Source organism: Schistocerca serialis, chromosome 1 (genome assembly GCF_023864345.2).
Source record: "Schistocerca serialis cubense isolate TAMUIC-IGC-003099 chromosome 1, iqSchSeri2.2, whole genome shotgun sequence".
NCBI lineage: Eukaryota > Metazoa > Arthropoda > Insecta > Orthoptera > Acrididae > Schistocerca > Schistocerca serialis.
Genome location: NC_064638.1, coordinates 1,273,677,585 through 1,273,699,592, shown reverse-complemented (window position 1 = coordinate 1,273,699,592; position 22,008 = coordinate 1,273,677,585). Strand labels below are relative to the sequence as shown.

Here is a 22,008-nt window from a genome sequence, read left to right as displayed (position 1 = left end):
AGGACAATGCGACGATGCTGATTGGCACAGTCAACTATCAACAGAAAATCTGCTCTTTGCTGAAGACCCAGCCTACAGGAAGCTTAACAAGGATCCTACCCGACGATGACCAGGAAAACAGTGGCGCTACTGAAGGACTCAGATTTACCAGAGGCAGTGAAGAAATGGCTGCATTCCAGGGCGCCATTGACATCGCGCCTGCATGGATTGCCCAAGGTTCACAAAGATGGGGTACCTCTAGGGCTGATTCTGGACACTTATCAACTCACACAGTTATGGACTGGCCAAATACCTTGCGACACTCTTAAAATCACTGGTGGGACACTGCATTCATCACGTGAAAAACTCGGCAGATTTCGTGAGAATACTGAAGGACATCCAAATACAGAGAGATGACCCACTCGTGGGCTTCGACGTCACCTTGTTCATGAAAGTGCCTCTACAAGACACGTTGGCACGCCTTCCTTAATCAGCACTTCGAGCCTGAAAGAGTGAAGCTCTTCGAATATGCACTTAAGACCACCTACTTCAAGTGCAATGTAGAGCATTAGGAACAAGTAGATGGAGTGGCCATGGGATCTCCCCTTGCTCCAGGGATCGCAAATCTATATATTGGTGGTTCTACAAATATACAAATATACAAATATATTGGTGGTTCTACAAACTGCTCACATTAACCTCAGGCACATCTTCCGCTATGTCGATGATACTTTTGTGATTTGGCAGCGTGGCAGGCAGGCACTGGAGGAGTTTTTGGACCACCTAAACAGCATACATGAGAATATCACCTTCACAATGGAGTTAGAGGAGAATGGCTGTATTCCATTCCTGGACATACTGATTAGGAGGAAGGCGGATGGCATGCTGGGCCATTCAGTGTATAGAAAGAAGATGCACACAGACCTGTACCTCCATGCAACCAGCTGCCACCATCTGGCACAACACCAGTCAGTAATGACTGCCTTGGTACATAGGGCACACTTTATTTGTGACAAAGAAAGCCTCCCAGGCGAATTACACCACCTAAGAGAGGTATTTTGGAAAAATGGTTACAGTGAAACACAGATTGTAGGGCCTTCAAGAGGAGACAGGCTGACAAATTTCAGAAAGAGGAAGAGGAAGACGAAGAAGAAGAAGAGGAAGATAACAAGAGACTCACCTTTCTGCCATATTTGGGCCCCATGCCAGCCAAAATTGGGAGGCCACTGAGAAAATCGAACATAAATACCATCTTCCTACCACCGCCGAAGATGAAAGAGCTGCTGGGCTCAGCTAAAGACCCACTCAAACTCAACACAGCTAGCATATATAGCACTGCCTGCAAATGTGGTGTACAGTACATTGGACAAACACAGCTCTGCATCTTGAAAAGGTGTGAGAAACGCATCAGACATGTCCGACTTGGACAGAGAAATCTGCTATAGCTGAACATAGTATCAGAGAAAACCACACCTTTGATTTCGAGAAGACCAGGGTGCTGTGCCGAGCCAGGAGCAATTTGGACAGTTTCATTAAAGAATCGATAGAAGTACGGTCCACAAGAATCTTGTGAACAGAGACGAAGGTTATCAACTTAGTGCGGTCTGGAATCCAGCATTAGCCGCAGTATGCTGTGAATGCACCAAGAACCGTCCAGCTCGCGAGACGTGGCCGGAATGCTCTGAATGGTGCACCCGCTTCCGCCCCTCCCCTGCCCACCAGCTCCCCTGGATCCAGCCTCCCATGGCCAGGTGGTGGGGGGCAATCCGCAGGTATAAAGGGACCGGAATCTGCAAAGTCTTGGCACTTCGCTGGAAGATGATGAGTATGTCATTCATATAAACATCGCAGTTTGAAGACACCACCACCTGGCTAGAAGCCCGAGAACTCTTCACCAATAATAATAATAATAATAATAATAATAATAATAATATGAGTTTGAGTTTTACAACCATCACGCGCCACACATCTCGCTTGCAATCCAACCTCTCCTTCTGACGTCTCCATTCAAAGCCTTCAATTGTCCAGGTGCTTGGTTCATCCTCTTGCACCATGATAAATTTGTTTACATTAAAAAATTTGTACTCTCTCTTCTAAACCTATAATAAAACAATTAAAAGATTTTTTTATGTATTTAACATTTGGTACTGCTACTTATCTTAGAAGAAAGATTAAGGAAAGGCAAACCTATGTTTCTAGCATTTGTAGACTTAGAGAAAGCTTTTGACAATGTTGACTGGAATACTCTCTTTCAAATTCTAAAGGTGGCAGGGGTAAAATACAGGGAGCGAAAGGCTATTTACAATTTGTACAGAAACCAGATGGCAGTTATAAGAGTCGAGGGACATGAAAGGGAAGCAGTGGTTGGGAAGGGAGTGAGACAGGGTTGTAGCCTCTCCCCGATGTTGTTCAATCTGTATATTGAGCAAGCAGTAAAGGAAACAAAAGAAAAATTCGGAGTAGGTATTAAAATCCATGGAGAAGAAATAAAAACTTTGAGGTTCGCTGATGACATTGTAATTCTGTCAGAGACAGCAAAGGACTTGGAAGAACAATTGAATGGAATGGACAGTGTCTTGAAAGGAGGATATAAGATGAACATCAACAAAAGCAAAACAAGGATAATGGAATGTAGAGTAGTAGAGAGGATATAAAATGTAGGCTGGCAATGGCAAGGAAAGCGTTTCTGAAGAAGAGAAATTTGTTAACATCCTGTATTGATTTAAGTGTCAGGAAGTCATTTCTGAAAGTATTCGTATGGAGTGTAGCCATGTATGGAAGTGAAACATGGACGGTAAATAGTTTGGACAAGAAGAGAATAGAAGCTTTCGAAATGTGGTGCTACAGAAGAATGCTGAAGATTAGATGGGTAGATCACATAACTAATGAGGAAGTTTTGAATAGGATTGGGGAGAAGAGAAGTTTGTGGCACAACTTGACCAGAAGAAGGGATCGGTTGGTAGGACATGTTCTGAGACATCAAGGGATCACCAATTTAGTATTGGAGGGCAGTGTGGAGGGTAAAAATCGTAGAGGGAGACCAAGAGATGAATACACTAAGCAGATTCAGAAGGATGTAGGTTGCAGTAGGTACTGGGAGATGAAAAAGCTTGCACAGGATAGAGTAGCATGGAGAGCTGCATCAAACCAGTCTCAGGACTGAAGACCACAACAACAAACAACAACTGCTATATTACGATACACTGTGTAATTACTTTTATTAAGGAGGTGGAAGCTCACTCCCTACAACCTCAACTGGTTTTACGCAAAGAAAATTATCAATCAGTCACATTCAGTGTTATTTTGCCATCGTAATGCTCATGTTTATCTCTGTGTGTAAAAATATGCCATTCAAAAATTAAGCTCTGCTTCCCATTTTCTCGCAACTCTCTCGCTCTTGTCTTCGTCCTGTCATGAGGATACCCATGTAGTTCAGTGGACAAGCCATTTTATTGCCTTAGGCATTGGTCAGTTACTGGTTACTCACAAGTAACTGACAATAGAAAGGAATTCCCAATGAAAGATGTATGGATATGGAGGACAGTGATGAAAATCTGAAATATCATAAACAAATAAAGTAGGACAGGGACCGAAAACTGTAATAGGCTATTCAGCAAATGAAGAACAACTCTTCCAAATGAGAGTCACGTGTTGGTGTAAATGAATATGGAATAGATAAATGATAAAGGTGCAGGAGATAAAGCATGTTTAAGTTAAAACAGAATGTAGAAATCAGGTGGCTAAGCTGGGTGAGAGGGATGTGGATAAGAGTGTACCAGAAAAGGAAGAATGGATACACCCAGCTAGTGGTGGCACCACTCACCGTGTGGTATGCCCACTAAAGAGCCTTTGCATCACTGCAAAAAATTTACTTGGGTTATTCAACCACAGCACTCAACATTTAATTAAAATGAATACTCAAATTGCATTGTCACCGTAACTACATAGACATATGATATTTTGAAATATATGTAAGAACATAATTAAAATTAAAACTGCATTCGATTGACAAATTTGGCATAGTGAAAAATTCAGTGACCTAAACAATACCGATTACCTCCTGGTAAGTAGCATCATAATGATCAAAAACCTATTCCTAGAGAGATGACGACAGTGGAACAAAATCAAACAATGGAAAAACCAGGATGGAATGTAACAATACCAGAGAAGGAAAGTTGCTACTCACCATATAACAGAGATGCTGAGTCGCGATGGGCACAACGAAAAGATTCACGCAATTGTAGCTTTTGGCCATAAAGGCCTTTGTCAGCAGTAGACACACATACACACAAGCGCACACACACACACACTCACGCAAACACAATTTGCACATACATCTGCCGTCTCAGAGAACTGGCAGTGTGGTTTCAGTTCTCTGAGACTGCGGACGTGTGTGCAAGTTGCGTTTGCATGTGTGTGTGTGTGTGTGTGTGTGTGTGTGTGTGTGTGTGTGTGTGTACCGCTGACAAAGGCCTTTATGGCCAAAAGCTACAACAGTGGAAGAAATTTTTTAATAGATTGATAGGACAGTAGAACAAGAATGCAATGTGGGGAAAATGATTTTTAAAAACAGCACATCATAGCTTGGAGCCCTGTGTTCGCTGAGCATGATTCGCAAAGGATGTGAATCCTGCTAAGGTCACACATTCATTTGTCTACTGGTTTCTCAGTTCATGTGGTACTTTTTCCATCTCACTTTCACTGCCTCCCACTTCATTATTTTCATTGCACAAGTTATCCAAAACACAGTTAAATCTTGACTCATTCCCGCATTTCTCTTATATGATACATAAATTTCAGTGCACCATTCTTTTCACCCGTCTGGATAAACTTTTTTTGTGTAAAATTGCTACTTTTTTCCAAGTTGAGCCACTTGATAGACCTTCTCCAACATCCATCCATACTCTGTACTGAAGCACTGAAGGGTCTAGCACAGAAGTGTAGAGTACCGCCACTTGTACCACCAGAGGCATTTGTTTGTTTTGGTCAGAACAGTTCAGTGTTGGTCAGACAATCAGCAAGACAACTGCTTCCATTTATGCATCAGCACAGGCACGTACAGCATTTGTCTGTTAATTATTTTTATGAGCATCTAACAGGAGCGACTTATTTTCAAGTTATTCTGTGCTACTAGTTTAATTCTTAAAGTTCTTGTGTGTTTGTACACTTAATAGACACAGCTCCAGGCAGTGCTGGCTTTTGTCTCACATCTTGAGGCACTTGCCTGTGAGCCCCCAATTGGTCCACTACTGTGGCTGCTCCAGCTACTGCCCGCACTGAGGTTGATCATTTACCTGTTATCGACTTGGAGGTTACCACAAGGTGTAGCAGCAGGGAAAAACTTTCCAGGGGGAGGTGGGGGTTGAAAAGCCTGCATGGTTCATCTGCCAAACAGGTTTAAGGTGCTATCTGTGGCTAATAATGATCCTGAGCCAGATGCAGTCGCTTGTCTTGTTTTAGAGGAGTCCTCGCAGCCTGCAAGATCTGGGCTGTCATAAAGGGTGGGATTATTGATGGTTGGGAGCTCTGATGTTAGGTGAGTAATGAGCTCCCTTAGGGATGTGGCTGTCAAGGAGAGGAAGTAGTCCAGTGTGCACTCTGTGTGCATATCAGGGGGAGTGATCCCAGATGTGGATAACGTCTTCCTGGATGCCATGACCAGCAGACCGTGAAGGTGGTATCTCATGTTGGTACTAAAGATTTGTGTTGCTCATGTGGTTACTAACGAATTAACGATGTGTGTTGCTTTGGATCAGAAGAGATTCTCTCTGGTGTCCAACGGCTATCTGAGTTGGTAAAGATGGCCAGTCTTGCTTGTGAGATGAAGGCAGACTCACCATCTGTAGCGTCGACAGGATCGTTTTCAGACCTTTGTTACAGAGGCAAATGGAGTGTCTGAATCAGAGGCTCGGACTGTTCTGTGACCTTGTAGGCTGCAGGTTCCTTGACTTGCACCATAGGATGGTAGGGTATGATGTTCCACATAACTGTTCAGGAGGCCATTACACATGGTTAGTGGGGGCTGTGTGGAGTGGACTGGGAGGTTTTTTATGTGCTAGAGGGTCTCTGGAAAGGACAGAAAGATTTTTAGTGTTAGAGGGTGCCGGTCAAAGACAAGTCAAGGGGTGACCAATAAGCCGTAAGTATTATACCAGTAAATTATTGTAGCTGTGTTGTGGAAGAACCAGAGCTTCTGGTGCTGATAGAAGACACTGAAGCAGAAATTGTCACAGGTAATGAAGCCCGGCTAAAGCCAAAGCTTATGCCAAGGACATGTAATGGTATTCAGAAAGTGTAGATTAAATTCAGATGGTGGAGGCATGTTTGTTGCTGCTAGAGGTAGTTTTATCTTGTAGTCAGATTTAAATATATAATTCCTATGAGTTAGTATGGGTAGAGGCTATACTTGACAACCAATAATGGGTTCCTACCTCCCGGGTCAGATGATACAGTTTCTGAGCCGTTCAAAGAAAACTTGAGTCAAATATCATTTCAAATAGCTACCACCACACTGATGCATTTATAGCTGGTGGTGGCTTCAATCTAACTTCAAAACATTGGTGAAAATGTGTGTTTGAAACCAGTACTAAACGCTTTCTCCAAAAATTATTTTGAACAAATAGTACAGATGTGTAAACGGTTGCAAAAACATACTTGACATCTTACTACCAAACAATCTAGGGGAAATAGGGAGCATTATGATGGACACAAGTATTAGTGCCAACTAGGTCATTGTAACAAGACTGAATACCATAACATCCAAACTCATCAAAAATAAACACAAAATATATCTATTTAAAAATAAAATAAAATTTTGCTTTACACCTTCCTAAGAGACAGCCTCCATTTCTTCCGAACTAACTATGTAAGCATAGACCAGATGAGGCTTAACTGTAAGAAATAGTATCGACAGCAATGGAGAGATTTCTATGAAATAAATTAATAAAAGATGGCACTGATCATGCATGGTACACAAAACTGCCAGAACACTGTTGCAGAAGCAACAAAATAAGTGTGCCAAATTTAAAACACCACCCAATCCTCAAGATAGATGAAGCTTTATAGAAATTTGAAATTTAGTGCAAACTTAAGTGCGAGGTGTTTTAATTGTTTCCACAGCACAACTCTTGCCTCGAAATCAGGCAGAAAACACAAAGATTCTGATTGTATGCGAATTACCCCAACAGCAAGACACAATCAATACGTTTATTGTGCGATAGCAACAGCAATGTTACCTATGACAGTGCCACTAAAGTAGAGCTGCTAAAAATGGTTCTCCAAAATTTCTTCACCAATGATGATGAAGTAAATACTCCCGAATTCTAATCATGAACTGCTGTAATCATGTTTAAGTTGGAATAAGATATCCTTGGTGTAGCAAAGCAGCTTAAATTTCTTAATAAAGGCAAGTTCTGTGGTCCACACTCAATAGCATTTAGGTTTCTTTAAGAGAATGCTGATCTAATAGCTCCATACTTACTATAGACAACTGCTCGCTTGACGAAATACCAGTACTTTAAACTGGAAAGCTGCACAGGTCACATCAGTACTCAAGAAAAGTAGTAGTAGTAATGTGGTGAATTACAGACCCGTATCACTTGACACTGATTTTCAGTAGGATTTTGGAATGTATATTGTGTTTGAACATTATGAATTACCTCAAGGAAAATGACACACAGTCTGCACGAATTCAGAAAACATCTTTCTTGTGAAACACAACTATCTTTTTATTCTCACGAAGTAATGAACGCTATAAAAAAGGAATGTCAAATGGATTCCATATTTCTTTATATAAAAACAAAGATGAGGTGACTTACCGAACAAAAGCGCTGGCAGGTCGATAGACACACAAACAAACACAAACATACACACAAAATTCAAGCTTTCGCAACAAACTGTTGCCTCATCAGGAAAGAGGGAAGGAGAGGGGAAGACGAAAGGAAGTGGGTTTTAAGGGAGAGGGTAAGGAGTCATTCCAATCCCGGGAGCGGAAAGACTTACCTTAGGGGGAAAAAAGGACAGGTATACACTCGCACACACGCACATATCCATCCACACATACAGACACAAGCAGTGTATGTGTGGATGGATATGTGCGTGTGTGCGAGTGTATACCTGTCCTTTTTTCCCCCTAAGGTAAGTCTTTCCGCTCCCGGGATTGGAATGACTCCTTACCCTCTCCCTTAAAACCCACTTCCTTTCGTCTTCCCCTCTCCTTCCCTCTTTCCTGATGAGGCAACAGTTTGTTGCGAAAGCTTGAATTTTGTGTGTATGTTTGTGTTTGTTTGTGTGTCTATCGACCTGCCAGCGCTTTTGTTCGGTAAGTCACCTCATCTTTGTTTTTATATATAATTTTTCCCACGTGGAATGTTTCCTTCCGTTATATTGGATTCCATATTTCTATATTTCTAAAAGGTGTTTTATGCTGTTCCTCATAAGCAGCTTCTAATAAAATTGGATGCCTGTGGAGTATCGTCTCAGTTGTGCAACTTGCAACTGGATTCATGATTTTGTGTCAGAAAAGTCACAGTTCATAGTAATTGACGGAAAGTCATCAAACAAAACAGAAGTGATACCAGACATTCTCTAAGGTTGTGTTATAGGTCCCCTGCTGTTTATAATCTGTATAAGTGATTGAAGCAATCAACTTAGATTGTTTTCAGATGATGTTGTCATTTAGTATGTAGTAATGTCACCATAAGATCAAAATCAAAACGACAAAAAATATAGACAAAGTATCTGTATGATAGAAAAGTAGCAGTTGACACTAAATAATGAAAATTGCGAAGCCATTCACTTGAGTACTAAAAGGAATACTCCAAATTTCGGTTATGCGATAAATCTCACAAATCTAAAGGCTGTCAATTCAACTAAATACCTCGGAACTAGAATTACAAACAACTTAAACTGGAATGGACACACAGACAATGTAGTGGGGTAGGCAAACCAAAGCCTGTGTTATTGGCACAACACTTAGAAAATGCAACAGGCCTACTAAAGAGAGTGCCCACACTAAACTGTCTGTCCTCTGCTAGAGTATTGCTTTGTGGTATGGGATCTTTACCAGATAGGATCGACAGAGGACATCAAAAAATTTTAAGAAGGGCAGCTCATTTTGTATTGTTGCGAAATAGGGGCGAGAGTGTCCTGGATATTGTATGCAAATTAGGGTGGCAATCATTACAACAAAGGCATTCTCCATTACGACTAGATCTTTCCGAGAAATTCCAGTTGCCATCTGTCTCCTATGAATGCAAAAATATTGTGTTGACACCCACCTACACAGGGAGGAATGATTATCATCATAAAATAAGAGAAATCAGAGGTTGCACAGAAAGATTTAGGTGTTCGTTTTTTCCATGCCCTGTTGGAGAGTGAAACGGTAGAAAAATAGACTGAAAATGGTTTGGTGAAACCTCTGCCAGGCTCTTACGTGTGAATTGCATTGTAGTCATGTAGATATAGAGGTAGATGTAGATGTAGAAGACTGGTTAGATAATTCACTGACAGCTTTTTTCTGAATACTTTCTGTGACTAAATTTTGAACTTTATTTGACTTTCTTAGGATAGATTCGGACTCTTCATATGCAACTTCATTCACATTTTTACTTACTTCTGTCAACTTACTAGAAAGTGTCTTCTCTTCTGCTAACAAAACATCCTTTTCCCCAACAAAACATCCTTTTCCCCAACAAAACATCCTTTTCCCCAACAAAACATCCTTTTCCCCAACAAAACATCCTTTTCCCCAACAAAACATCCTTTTCCCCAACAAAACATCCTTTTCCTCAACAAAACATCCTTTTCCCCAACAAAACATCCTTGTCCCCAACAAAATAATCCGCATATTCATCACTCCTGAGTCCTTCCTCACCAAGTTCATTTAAATTACAAGTAACAATTACATCTTCATCTACTAAATGTTTGTCAATCAGCCCATACTCTTCAGTCCCTTCACTGCCTGTGGCTAAGTACCTTGGTGGAAAATCTGCAGCAGAATCCATATTGACATTCTATCTGCATAAAAATTCTGAACCTAAAATCACATCTGTGGTCAAGACAAGTGTCCTCATAGCTGCTGTCCTGCCAATTCAACAGTTTATAATGCTTCTTGCATAAAAATTTTAGACATTTTCCAGCAACACATACAATTCTGATTCCTGAAACATTAATCATCATTACTCCTCCTTTGTCTTTAATTTGTTCAAAAAATGCTTGTGAAAGCCCCCTTAATTCACTCCCACAGTGCAGTAAACATTTAACAGGTGTACCCTGAACACTAGCCAAAACCACAGATTGCCATATTTCACTGTCACTTACCTCTATGTCTTCTTCATATAATATATCCTCATTAATCCTTTTTTCGCATAAAACTGTCATCTTAATCATCAAATCTGTTCTCAGTTACAGTTAACTGACACTTAGCATAGTTCTCTTCCCTACTGGGTTTGTCTTCCTTATTCTCACTTTGCTTATTAATACCATTTATTCTTCCTTTGCTCAACATATTTCCTTCATCATTACAAACAAACTGAAATACTTGTTACTATTTACTCTCTAATTATTTTCACCACCATTGTCTTCTTCTGTGGATGGGACCCTTTCCACTTCCCTCACATAATAATAATAATAATAATAATAATAATAATAAACCACTGATGTTACTCCTGGGAGCAGGCAAAAGCATTCCATAACTCTGAAGAAGTTTCTTTTCCAGCCCCATGATTACATATGGAGCAGTGAAATGAAAATGAGACAGATGGGAAAAAAGTAAATAAACTGTTTAATATTCCAAACTAATCACCGTAACTGTTAATACATTTATGTCACTGTGGGGTAAGATGAGCAATGCCTTCATGGAAAAATGTTTGTGATTGCCTACGGAGTCATGATTGTACCCAGATATACACCTCTTCATCTGGAGCAAATTAATGACCATGAATGTCTTTCTTAAGGGCTCTAACAAAATGGAAATTGAATAGGGAGAAATTGTGGCTTCCCTTGAGGATGTGCCCTCCAAGGCTTCTGCTGCTGCTGTGAAGCCAGATACCAGCCAGTGGCTGAAGGAGCCACAAGTTGCTGGTCGCAGGGCTTCATGGTTATCATCAGTTCCTGAGACAAACTCAGAGAAGCCTCCTCAAGAAAGATATCCTTGTGACCCACCATGCCAATGCTTCTGGCAGGCTCCAATTGCTATTGATCTCTCAGTTTGCTGTCCTGACCTTCTACCTTCTACCCACAGGTGAGCTCATGACAACTTGTTTGGTAATGACCACTTTCCACTCTTCCTGTCCCTCCGCCGGTATCACTCATCTGGACATTTGCCCAGATGAGTTCTTACCATGACAGACTGGGATGCTACTGCCATTGGATCTCCGTTGCATGGCAACATCAATGAGGTGATCCAGAATATTACTACTACCGCCCTTTCAGCAGCTGAATCGGGAATCCCTTGCTCCTCAGGTTGCATCCGGCAGAAGACAGTGCCTTGGTGGTCATTGGAAATCACAGTGGCCATTAGAGACCATCAACAGGCTCTGCAACGTCATAAGTGGCACCTGTCCCTGGAGCACCCCATTTCCTTGAAATGCTCTGTGCCTGGGTCCATCAACTAATCAAACAATGGAAGCACGAGTGTTGGGAACAATACGTCTCCACCATTGGAATGTGAATCTCTCCTTCCCAGGTTTGGACTAAGGTGAAGCACCTTTATGGATATCAGACCCCGTCAGGTACACTGGGAATTTCCACGAATGCCCTCGTAGCTTGCATTTATCTCAAATTTCTTATGAAGTGAAGTATCCCAAGTGACTGGGAAAAAAGTTCAGGGTACACCTGTGTTACAGATGAGTGACTTAAGGATTGTCGGTGCAACTGGGTAACGAACTCATGCCTTCGGCATAGTAGTTTGTTACTTAACCTCTGATTCACTGAGACACACACAAATGTTTAAATAACTATGTATCTAAATTTCTCTTCCATGTATACTTAAATAACATCTCAAATAAATCAGGTATAATTAAATTTTCCTTGAGACATATGAGTCTCAACTTTATCTACAATAACGTTAGAAGCTGTAGAAATGAATTAAAATTTATTTAATGACTGGGTCTTGAACCAGGGTCTCCTTGCTTATGTAGCCATTACACCACTCTAACGGTATAGGTAACACAGCTGCATGGGCTGCTCTAGTCCAATCCCCTCCCTAACACAAACTTCAGTTCATGTTTCCAGCATATTGTCTCCTCCTTACATTCTCATTCTTGCCAAAGCTCTCTTGGTTAGTAATAGCACCTCAACTGTGGATGTAATGGGGAAATCTTGCCTGTACCTCAGGTGTAGGTTATCAATTCTATTACCAGAGAGCCTCAGAAATAGTGACTATGTAAGAAGGGAAAATGAGCGGAGGACATGAATGAAGTTTGTGTTAGGGAGGGCATTGGACTACGGTAGTCCGTGCAGTTGTGTTACCTATACTGCTAAGGTGGTGTAATATCTACCACACGTGCCTAGTAAGCAAGGAGACTCACTTCTTGCCATGGTACAAATTTTAATTCATATCTTCAGCTTCTAACATTGTCTTATCTCAAATAAAGTTGTAGAAGCACTGAAGTTTTTCAAAAATAGTTCTTTTCCTTCATTGATCTCAAATATTGGATTTGCTGTCGCCTATACTGCATGTCACTCCTAAGAGTCATCAGGCACGTTTTCTTTGGTGGTTTGGCAGATATTTGCAATTTTGTTTTTGCCGTGTGTGTGTGGCGGGGGGGGGGGGGGGGGGGGCGGCACTGCTCATCACATCTTTCATGTGATGCTCAGTCTCTATGGAAAGTGTTGGTTTGTTTCCTGTTACAAACAAAATGATTCCTGAAGCAGTATTTTACGTGTCTGTTTGTCAGAGTGGTCCCAATTTAATATAATGTGATATTTGTTTTATCAACATGTATTAACAATGACAATAAAACAGAAAGAATGAGCAATGCTCTAGCTGTGACAGTACTGCCATGGCAAGCACTGATTGCAACCACCATGCATCAGTGCTACTCAGTCACTGCTGGAGTACGGATTATTCTTCAAGCTTTACTGTCCCTGTTAATACATATCGACTGGATTAACCTGTGACTACTATATAGAATGAACAAGTAAAATTCCACTTAAAAAAAAAAATTTTGTTTTACAGCAAAAATGAGATTGCAAATATCTGCCAAAATACCAGAGAAAATGTGCCTGAGAACTTTTACGAGGCACCTCCTGTATATGTAAGCCTCAACATTCAGAAGTACATGTAAGCTGTGCAGGAACTATCTGGCATACAGTAACAGTTTTCCTAACCTCTCCTATACTGTAAAATAATTCCTGACACTTCTGAATTGTCATTGGTTCTGTCACATTCACCCCTATAAAAGAGCATGCTTGTGTGTGCCTACACACACACACACACACACACACACACACACACACACACACACACACACACACACAGTTAGTGTTCATTTTAATGGCTCTCAGGCAGTAATAAAATAGTTTTTAATAATTCTGAACTGTATCGCCCTTTATAGAAGCTATCGAGAGAGTTTCGCAATGATGATATTAGCTCATAGTCTAATATTGAAGAATACTAGAATAGCAAAACAGCTGTAGCTAATATTTTATTTGGTTTTTCATTAAAATGAAAATAAGAAATCTAAAACTTTTAAGTACTGTAACTTCTTGTGTTTTACAATGGTAGTTCACTGTTAAGTTAGATATGTTTCAACTTTAGTTATGCACAATATAGACATGTAGGTATAATTATTTTAAATATTGATGATGTTCTGTTTTTCAGGTTCTGAAGTTGATATCTGGAGTATGGGTGTACTGCTTTACGCATTGCTGTGTGGATTTCTACCATTTGATGACGAGACTATTGACAGCCTTTATAAGAAGATATTGGTTAGAAATATTTCCAGTTATTGCTAAATGATGTACTACTCAGAATCATGTGTTTAAGGATTTTATTAGTAGCAATTCTTTCCATTTTGAAATGATTCCTTTTGTACCACTCATTTAATTTCAAAGGCAATAGAATTTTTAAAATTGTACATCAAAAGGACCCACTTCAACAATGGTGGAACAAAAATACTTTACTTTCCACATCTGATCAGCAATTCGATTTTCGATTACTTTTCTTTAATTTCCTTGTAAATTATTTGTAGATTTCCTTTCATTTAAAAGACTGATGTCACAGGCCAAAAATCAGTGTTGGTTGTTGGTATGTTTGGTGATGTATGACCACATTAGTAAATTAATATTCTCACACGGGAGAATGTTTTCAAAAATGATTACTGGATTTTGTATTGAAGTTGCAGGCCCAACTTTCAGTAGTAAAATAATGAATTAAACACAATGTTGTTGTTCATAAAAGTAGCACAGCGTGGCGAACTTACATCTGTAGTATCAGCACCTAGAATGGGGGATAAGAAATATTTGAAAACACTAGAAAAATAGGAATATTTTTTTTAGTAGTGCTATTCCATGTTGTTGTGGTCTTCAGTCCTGAGACTGGTTTGATGCAGCTCTCCATGCTACGCTATCCTGTGCAAGCTTCTTCATCTCCCGGTACGTACTGCAGCCTACATCCTGCTGAATCTGCTTAGTGTATTCATCTCTTGGTCTCCCTCTACGATTTTTACCCTCCACGCTGCCCTCCAATACTAAATTGGTGATCCCTTGATGCCTCAGAATATGTCCTACCAATCGATCCCTTCTTCTTGTCAAGTTGTGCCACAAACTTCTCTTCTCCCCAATCCTATTCAATACCTCCTCATTAAGTATATGATCTACCCATCTAATCTTCAGCATTCTTCTGTAGCACCACAATTCGAACGCTTCTATTCTCTTCTTGTCTAAACTATTTATCGTCCATGTTTCACTTCCATACATGCCTACGCTCCATACAAATACTTGTTTGTCGGAAAATCACGCCATGGAGTATGACCGCACGAGGATTCTGGTACAGACGTCGAGATACTGGGACAGCGTTGTTAGAGAGGCCATCGAAATTCGCACCAATGACGACCTCATAAACCGTGACTGTGGCTATAATCTTAGCAAGGCTTGGGAACCAGCGATCGGGTTAATCAAGAGTAAATCGAGCAGACGTATAGTTGTGACGACCACGGCGGACAGAGCCATCACACCGACGTCATCTCAGACGCCGTCGCAATCTGTTCCACCGCACGACCGTGGCGATGGGCGCGGACGGCGGAGGGAGCGCGCCGCGGGCGGAGGGTATTTAAATCGGCCGCCGCCGCGACCGAACCCAGTTCCCTCTGAGCAGCCATAGCGTACGGATCTCCGTGCCGGCACGTTCACAGGAGCTCAGTCCGTCAGTTCACCTGATGATGGCGACATGGTTGATCGCCGAAATATTGTGCCCGTTGGACACTATAGACCGGCAGCATACCTGTGGATATTTTGATTATCAAATACGCCGGGAGAAACTCAAGAATCACATCAGTTATTTTGCTCCCCAAATAGCAAAACTCCTTTACTACTTTATGTGTCTCATTTCCTAATCTAATTCCCTCAGCATCACCCGACGTAATTCGACTACATTCCATTATCCTCGTTTTGCTTTTGTTGATGTTCATCTTATATCCCCCTTTCAAGTCACTGTCCATTGCGTTCAACTGCTCTTCCAAGTCCTTTGCTGTCTCTGACAGAATTACAATGTCATCGGCGAACCTCAAACTTTTTATTTCTTCTTCATGGATTTTAATACCTACTCCGAATTTTTCTCTTGTTTCCTTCACTGCTTGCTCAATGTACAGATTGAATAACATCGGGGAGAGGCTACAACCCTGTCTCACTCCTTTCCCAACCACTGCTTCCCTTTCATGCCCCTCGACTCTTATAACTGCCATCTGGTTTCTGTACGAATTGTAAATAGCCTTTCGCTCCCTGTATTTTACCCCTGCCACCTTTAGAATTTGAAAGAGAGTATTCCAGTCAACATTGTCAAAAGCTTTCTCTAAGTCTACAAATGCTAGAAACGTAGTTTTGCCTTTCCTTAATCTTTCTTCTAAGATAAGCCGTAGGGTCAGTATTGCCTCACGTGTTCCAATATTTCTACGGAATCCAAACTGATCTTCCCCAAGGTCGGCTTCTACTAGTTTTTCGATTCGTCTGTAAAGAATTCGCGTTAGTATTTTGCAGCTGTGACTTATTAAACTGATAGTTCGGTAATTTTCACATCTGTCAACACCTGCTTACTTTGGGATTGGGATTATTATATTCTTCTTGAATTCTGAGGGTATTTCGCCTGTCTCATACATCTTGCTCACCAGATGGTAGAGTTTTGTCAGGACTGGCTCTCCCAAGGCCGTTAGTAGTTCTATTGGAATGTTGTCTACTCCCGGGGCCTTGTTTCGACTTAGGTCTTTCAGTGCTCTGTCAAACTCTTCACGCAGTATCGTATCTCCCATTTCATCTTCATCTACATCCTCTTCCATTTCCATAATATTGTCCTCAAGTACATCGCCCTTGTATAAACCCTCTATATACTCCTTCCACCTTTCTGCCTTCCCTTCTTTGCTTAGAACTGGGTTTCCATCTGAGCTCTTGATATTCATACAAGTGGTTCTCTTCTCTCCAAAGGTCTCTTTAATTTTCCTGTAGGCAGTATCTATCTTACACCTAGTGAGACAAGCCTCTACATCCTTACATTTGTCCTCTAGCCATCCCTGCTTAGCCATTTTGCACTTCCTGTCGATCTCATTTTTGAGACGTTTGTATTCCTTTTTGCCTGCTTCATTTACTGCATTTTTATATTTTCTCCTTTCATCAATTAAATTCAATATTTCTTCTGTTACCCAAGGATTTCTATTAGCCCTCGTCTTTTTACCTACTTGATCGTCTGCTGCTTTCATTACTTCATCCCTCAGAGCTACCCATTCTTCTTCTGCTGTATTTCTTTCCCCCATTCCAGTCAATTGTTCCCTTATGCTCTCCCTGAAACTCTCTACAACCTCTGGTTCTTTCAGTTTATCCAGGTCCCATCTCCTTAAATTCCTGCCTTTTTGCAGTTTCTTCAGTTTCAATCTGCAGTTCATAACCAATAGATTGTGGTCAGAATCCACATCTGCCCCAGGAAATGTCTTACAATTTAAAACCTGGTTCCTAAATCTCTGTCTTACCATTATATAATCTATCTGATACCTTTTAGTATCTCCAGGATTCTTCCAGGTATACAACCTTCTTTTATGATTCTTGAACCAAGTGTTAGCTATGATTAAGTTATGCTCTGTGCAAAATTCTACAAGGCGGCTTCCTCTTTCATTTCTTCCCCCCAATCCATATTCACCTACTATGTTTCCTTCTCTACCTTTTTCTACTGACGAATTCCAGTCACCCATGACTATTAAATTTTCGTCTCCCTTCACTACCTGAATAATTTCTTTTATCTCGTCATACATTTCATCTATTTCTTCATCATCTACGGTTCATAACCAATAGATTGTGGTGTGGTCAGAGTCCACGTCTGCCCCTGGAAAAGTCTTACTATAAGGTATCAATATCTGGCTGCAGTGGGGGAAGGAAGGGATATGTATTTTCGTAACTAACTATTTCTGTGGTATTAATTAGAAACCAAGATTATGAAAGCAGATAACACAGTTAAGAATTACAATATTATGCAAAGGAAAGCTGCCAGTCACCAAATAGCAGAGATGCTGAGTCACAGATTGGCACAACTGGAAGACTGCCACAGATAAAGCTTTTGGCCTGTAAGGCTTCGTCAAACACACGCACACGCACACACACACACACACACACACACACACACACACACACACACACACACGCGTGCATAATGGGAGTGGCGGCTGGGGGGGGGGGGGGGGAATAAAGAGGAGGCTAGGGCAGGGAGGGGGAGGGATAGTAGGGCAGGGGTGGCGGACAGTGCAGTGCTGCTGGGGAGCGCACAGGGACGAGGTGGAGAGAGGGTAGGACAGCTATGTGCAGTCGGGAGGTTACATGGAGGGCAGTAGGAAGGGGGGAAGGTGGCGGAAAATGAGAGAAGTAGAAAGATTGTGTGATGGTAGAATGAGGGCTGTATAGTGCTGGAATGGGAACATGGGCGTGGATGGGTGAGGACAATGACTAACGAAGGTTGAGGCCAGGATGGTTAAAGGAACACAGGATGTATTGCAGAGAAAGTTACCACCTGCGCAATTCAGCAAAGCTGGTGTTGTTTAGAAGGATCCATTTGGCACAGGCTGTGAAGCAGTCATTGAAATGAAGGATATCATGTTTGGCAGTGTGTTCAGCAAGAGGGTGGTCCACTTGTTTCTTGGCCACAGTTTGTCGGTGGCCACTGATGTGGGCAGACAGCTTGTTGGGTGTCATGCTTACATAGAATGCAGCACAGAGGTTGCAGCTTAGCTCGTAGACCACATGACTGATGTCACAGGTAGCACTGCCTTTGATGTGATAGGTGATGTTTGTGACCAAATTGGAGTAGGTGGTGGCGGTGAGAGGATGTATGGGTCAGGTCTTGCATCTAGGTCTATTGCAGGGGTGTGAGCCATGAGGTAGGGGATTTGGAGCAGGGGTTGTGTAGGGATGGACGAGTATATTGTGTAGGTTCGGTGGATGGCAGAATACCACTGTGGGAGGGGTGGAAGGAGAGTGGGTAAGACATTTCTCATTTCATTGCCCGATGAGAGGTAGTTGAAACACTGGTGGAGAATGTAATTCAGTTGCTTCAGTTCTGGGTGGTAATGAGTTACGAGGGGCATGCTGCTCTGTGCCCAGATAGTGGGTCTTTGGGAGGTGGTGGGTGACTGGAAGGATAAGGCACGGGAGATTTGTTTTTGTACAAGGTTGGGAGGATAATTACAGTTTGTGAAGGCTTTGGTGAGACCCTCGGTATACCGTATTTACTCGAATCCAAGCCGCACTTTTTTTCCTGTTTTTGTAATCCAAAAAACCGCCTGCAGCTTAGAATCGAGTGCAAAGTAAGTGGAAGTTCTGAAAAATGTTAGTGGGTGCCGCCACAACTAACTTCTGCCATCGAATATATGTAGCGCTACACAGGCATGCTTTGCAGGCACAAAGATAAATACTGGCGCCAAAATCTCTGCGTCAGTAAATAAATTAAAATAAAAAAAGGTGGAAGACGAGCTTTTTTCTCCGCCCCGAGTTTCGACCGCTGCATTTTCATACATCATCCAACAAAGTAAATACAAATTCCGCATTGTTCATCTCTGAATGTAGTAGCATTTCAATGTACTACGAAAATCCGACTGGCAAGATGGTTTGGGATGTTTGTCAATATGGCGAACTCTACGTTCTGAATTTTTTCCTACCTGTGAGAAGACGCGGTTGTTAATAGGAACTTTTATGAATTGTGAATCACATGCAGTATTCTCTTCACCATAAGAATAATACGAATATAAACATTTTGCCATGTGTTCTTTCGTGTTTGCTGCTATCTCATTTAAATCCTGCCTGCCTAATAAACTACGAAACTAGAGTGAGACAACAGCAAACGCGGAACAATATACAGATCATGTCATGTCATGTTTATATTTGTATTATTCTTATGCCTAATAGTGTTACAGTCAGAAATGAAGCACGGCAATTGACTAGATTTTTAAATCTAAGATGACTCTAATTTCTGTGCAGAATGTAATGTACTAAAGGGGCGTCTGCAAAGATTTTCAAACAGAGAAGAATTATCGCCAAACTCTCGTTCAGAACGTCTTCTATCATACGCAGTCTATTATTTGGTTCTTGTTGATCATTATCAAAGAAAGCAGCAGTGTAAGTAAGAACAGATAGCAGTCTCTTGCCATTGTTTCGCTAATGAGACGAGACGATTTCTCTCTCTCTCTCTCTCTCTCTCTCTCTCTCTCTCTCTCTTTAATTGTAAGTGCGCTAGCGTGCACAAAAGCAAGCCATGCCATGAGCGACGACAGGCCGTAAACACTCATTATCAGAATGCGACAAACAATGCATGACCCAGTATAGTAATGCATTTTCAGCTTAGAGTGGCGTAAACACCTATGACAAAGAGAACGGCACTTATCAGATCAAAGAAAAATAAGCAATCAACTCAAACCAGACGAAGCACGTGAAAAAGGAAGGGTACCCGTATAGATACGGACGGAGCGCCTGACGCATAGCAATGGCTACCTGGTAAATATTAACTGCTAAGCTTACGACTCGAACCAAACTACTATAGCTGTATCGTCATTCATTCGACCTAAATTGTGTCTCATATTACAATGGACCAACTTTGTTTCGATTGGGAGGTGCGGCCTAAAACTTTTCTCTACCCTTGAATTTCAAGTCTCAAATTTCAGGTGCGGCTTAGATTCGAGTACGGTTTAGATTCGAGTAAATACGGTAACTCAGTACCACCCAGGACTGTAGCAACTGAATTACATTTTCCGCCAGGGTTTCGACTACCTCTCGTTGTGCCCTGAAATGAGAAATGTCCTGCCCAATATCCTTCCCACTCCTCCCACAGTGGTATTCTGCTGTCCACCATACCTACACAATATACTCATCCATCCCTACACAACCCCTGCTCCCAACCCCTTAGCTCATACCCCTGTAATAGACCAAGATGCAAGACCTGTCCCATACATCCTCCTGCCACCACCTACTCCAGTCCCATCAAAGGCAGGGCTACCTGTGAAACCAGTCCTGTGATCAACAAGCTAATCTGCAACCAGTTTGGTGCATTCTATGTGGGCATGTCGACAAGCAAGCCGTCTGTCCGCACGAATGGCCACTGACAAACTGTGGCCAAGAAGTGGACCACCCTGTTGCTGTGCATGCTGCCAAACATGGCAATCTTCATTCCAATGACTGCTTCACAGCCTGTGCCATATGGATCCTTCCCATCAACACCAGCTTTTCTGAATTGCGCAGGTGGGAAGTTCCCTGCAATGTATTCTACGTTCCCGTAATCCTCCTGGCCTCAATCTTCATTAGTCATTGTCCTCATCCATCCAGCCTTCCTGTTCCCATTCCAGCACTATACAGCCCTCATTCCACTACCGCACCCAGTCTTCTTACTTCTCTCCTTTTGCATTTAGCCCCCCCGCCCCCCTTTCTCCACCTCTCCACTGCCCTCCATCTAACCTCCCAACTGCACATAGCTGCCCTACCCTCTGTCCATGTCGTCTTTGTCTGCTCCCCAGTAGCACTTCACTATCTACCACCCCTAATCTACTATCTCTCTCCCTTCCTGCCCCAGCCTCCTTTTGCTCCTTGTGGCTACAGTTGCATGAGACTTAAGTCATGTGTGTGTGAGCTGTGTTTGTGTGAGTGTATGTGTGTGTGTTGTCTATTTTTGATGAAGACCTTATGGGCTGAAAGCTTTATTTGTGACAGTCTTTTTGTTGTGCCTATCTGCGAACCAGCATCTCTGCTATATGGTGAGTGGATACTTCCCTGTTCATGATACGGTTAAATTAGAAATGTATTAGTGTATGTATTGTGCACATTAAAGGAAAAATTCTGTTAGTGCCAAGGCAACTGTGGATAACAACAGGTAAACGCTCAGGGGCTCAGGGGCTCAGCATTTGCTTGCTGGGTACGGGCTTGGCAAACCGATGCTTCCTGAGCTGGGGACTGGTAAGTGCTGCCAGTCCTCTGTCACTGTAAGCTCTGGGCATGCTCCAGCAACCACTGCACAGTGTGACAGTGGAACATTGTGTGTCTCAGGCAACAGGATCTTGGCTTGAACCCCAGATCATGAGGATGGTAAAAACCTTTACCAAAAAAAAAAACTCTTAAATCCCAAGATTTGCTGCATGCCAATGAGATGCATGGATGTTGCGCACTCCAGTTGTATAAGGCAGATCTACGGACGCAGGGCTCTGTTTCGTTTGACTTTTATTTTCCTAGCTGCTCGTGGGATCAGGATGGAACCCTCGAAATTCTCTTCTTCTCCTCCCAGTGGAGAGGGTGGCCACTGCTAAGTGCCAACAACCGATCAAATAAGTGGGCTTTTGTAGCCAGTCTGCCTGACTC

At 42.0% G+C, this 22,008-nt stretch overlaps 1 protein-coding gene across 2 annotated transcripts in view; it reads left to right on the top strand.

Moving 5' to 3' along the window:
• LOC126419526 (maternal embryonic leucine zipper kinase-like) overlaps positions 1-22,008 on the top strand; it is a 426,839-nt gene that overhangs the window by 56,256 nt on the left and 348,575 nt on the right. For both annotated transcript variants that reach the window (XM_050086726.1, XM_050086719.1), the window contains one exon: positions 13,805-13,911. In XM_050086726.1, coding sequence (XP_049942683.1) covers positions 13,805-13,911 — 107 coding nt within the window. The remainder of the gene's footprint in view (positions 1-13,804; positions 13,912-22,008) is intronic.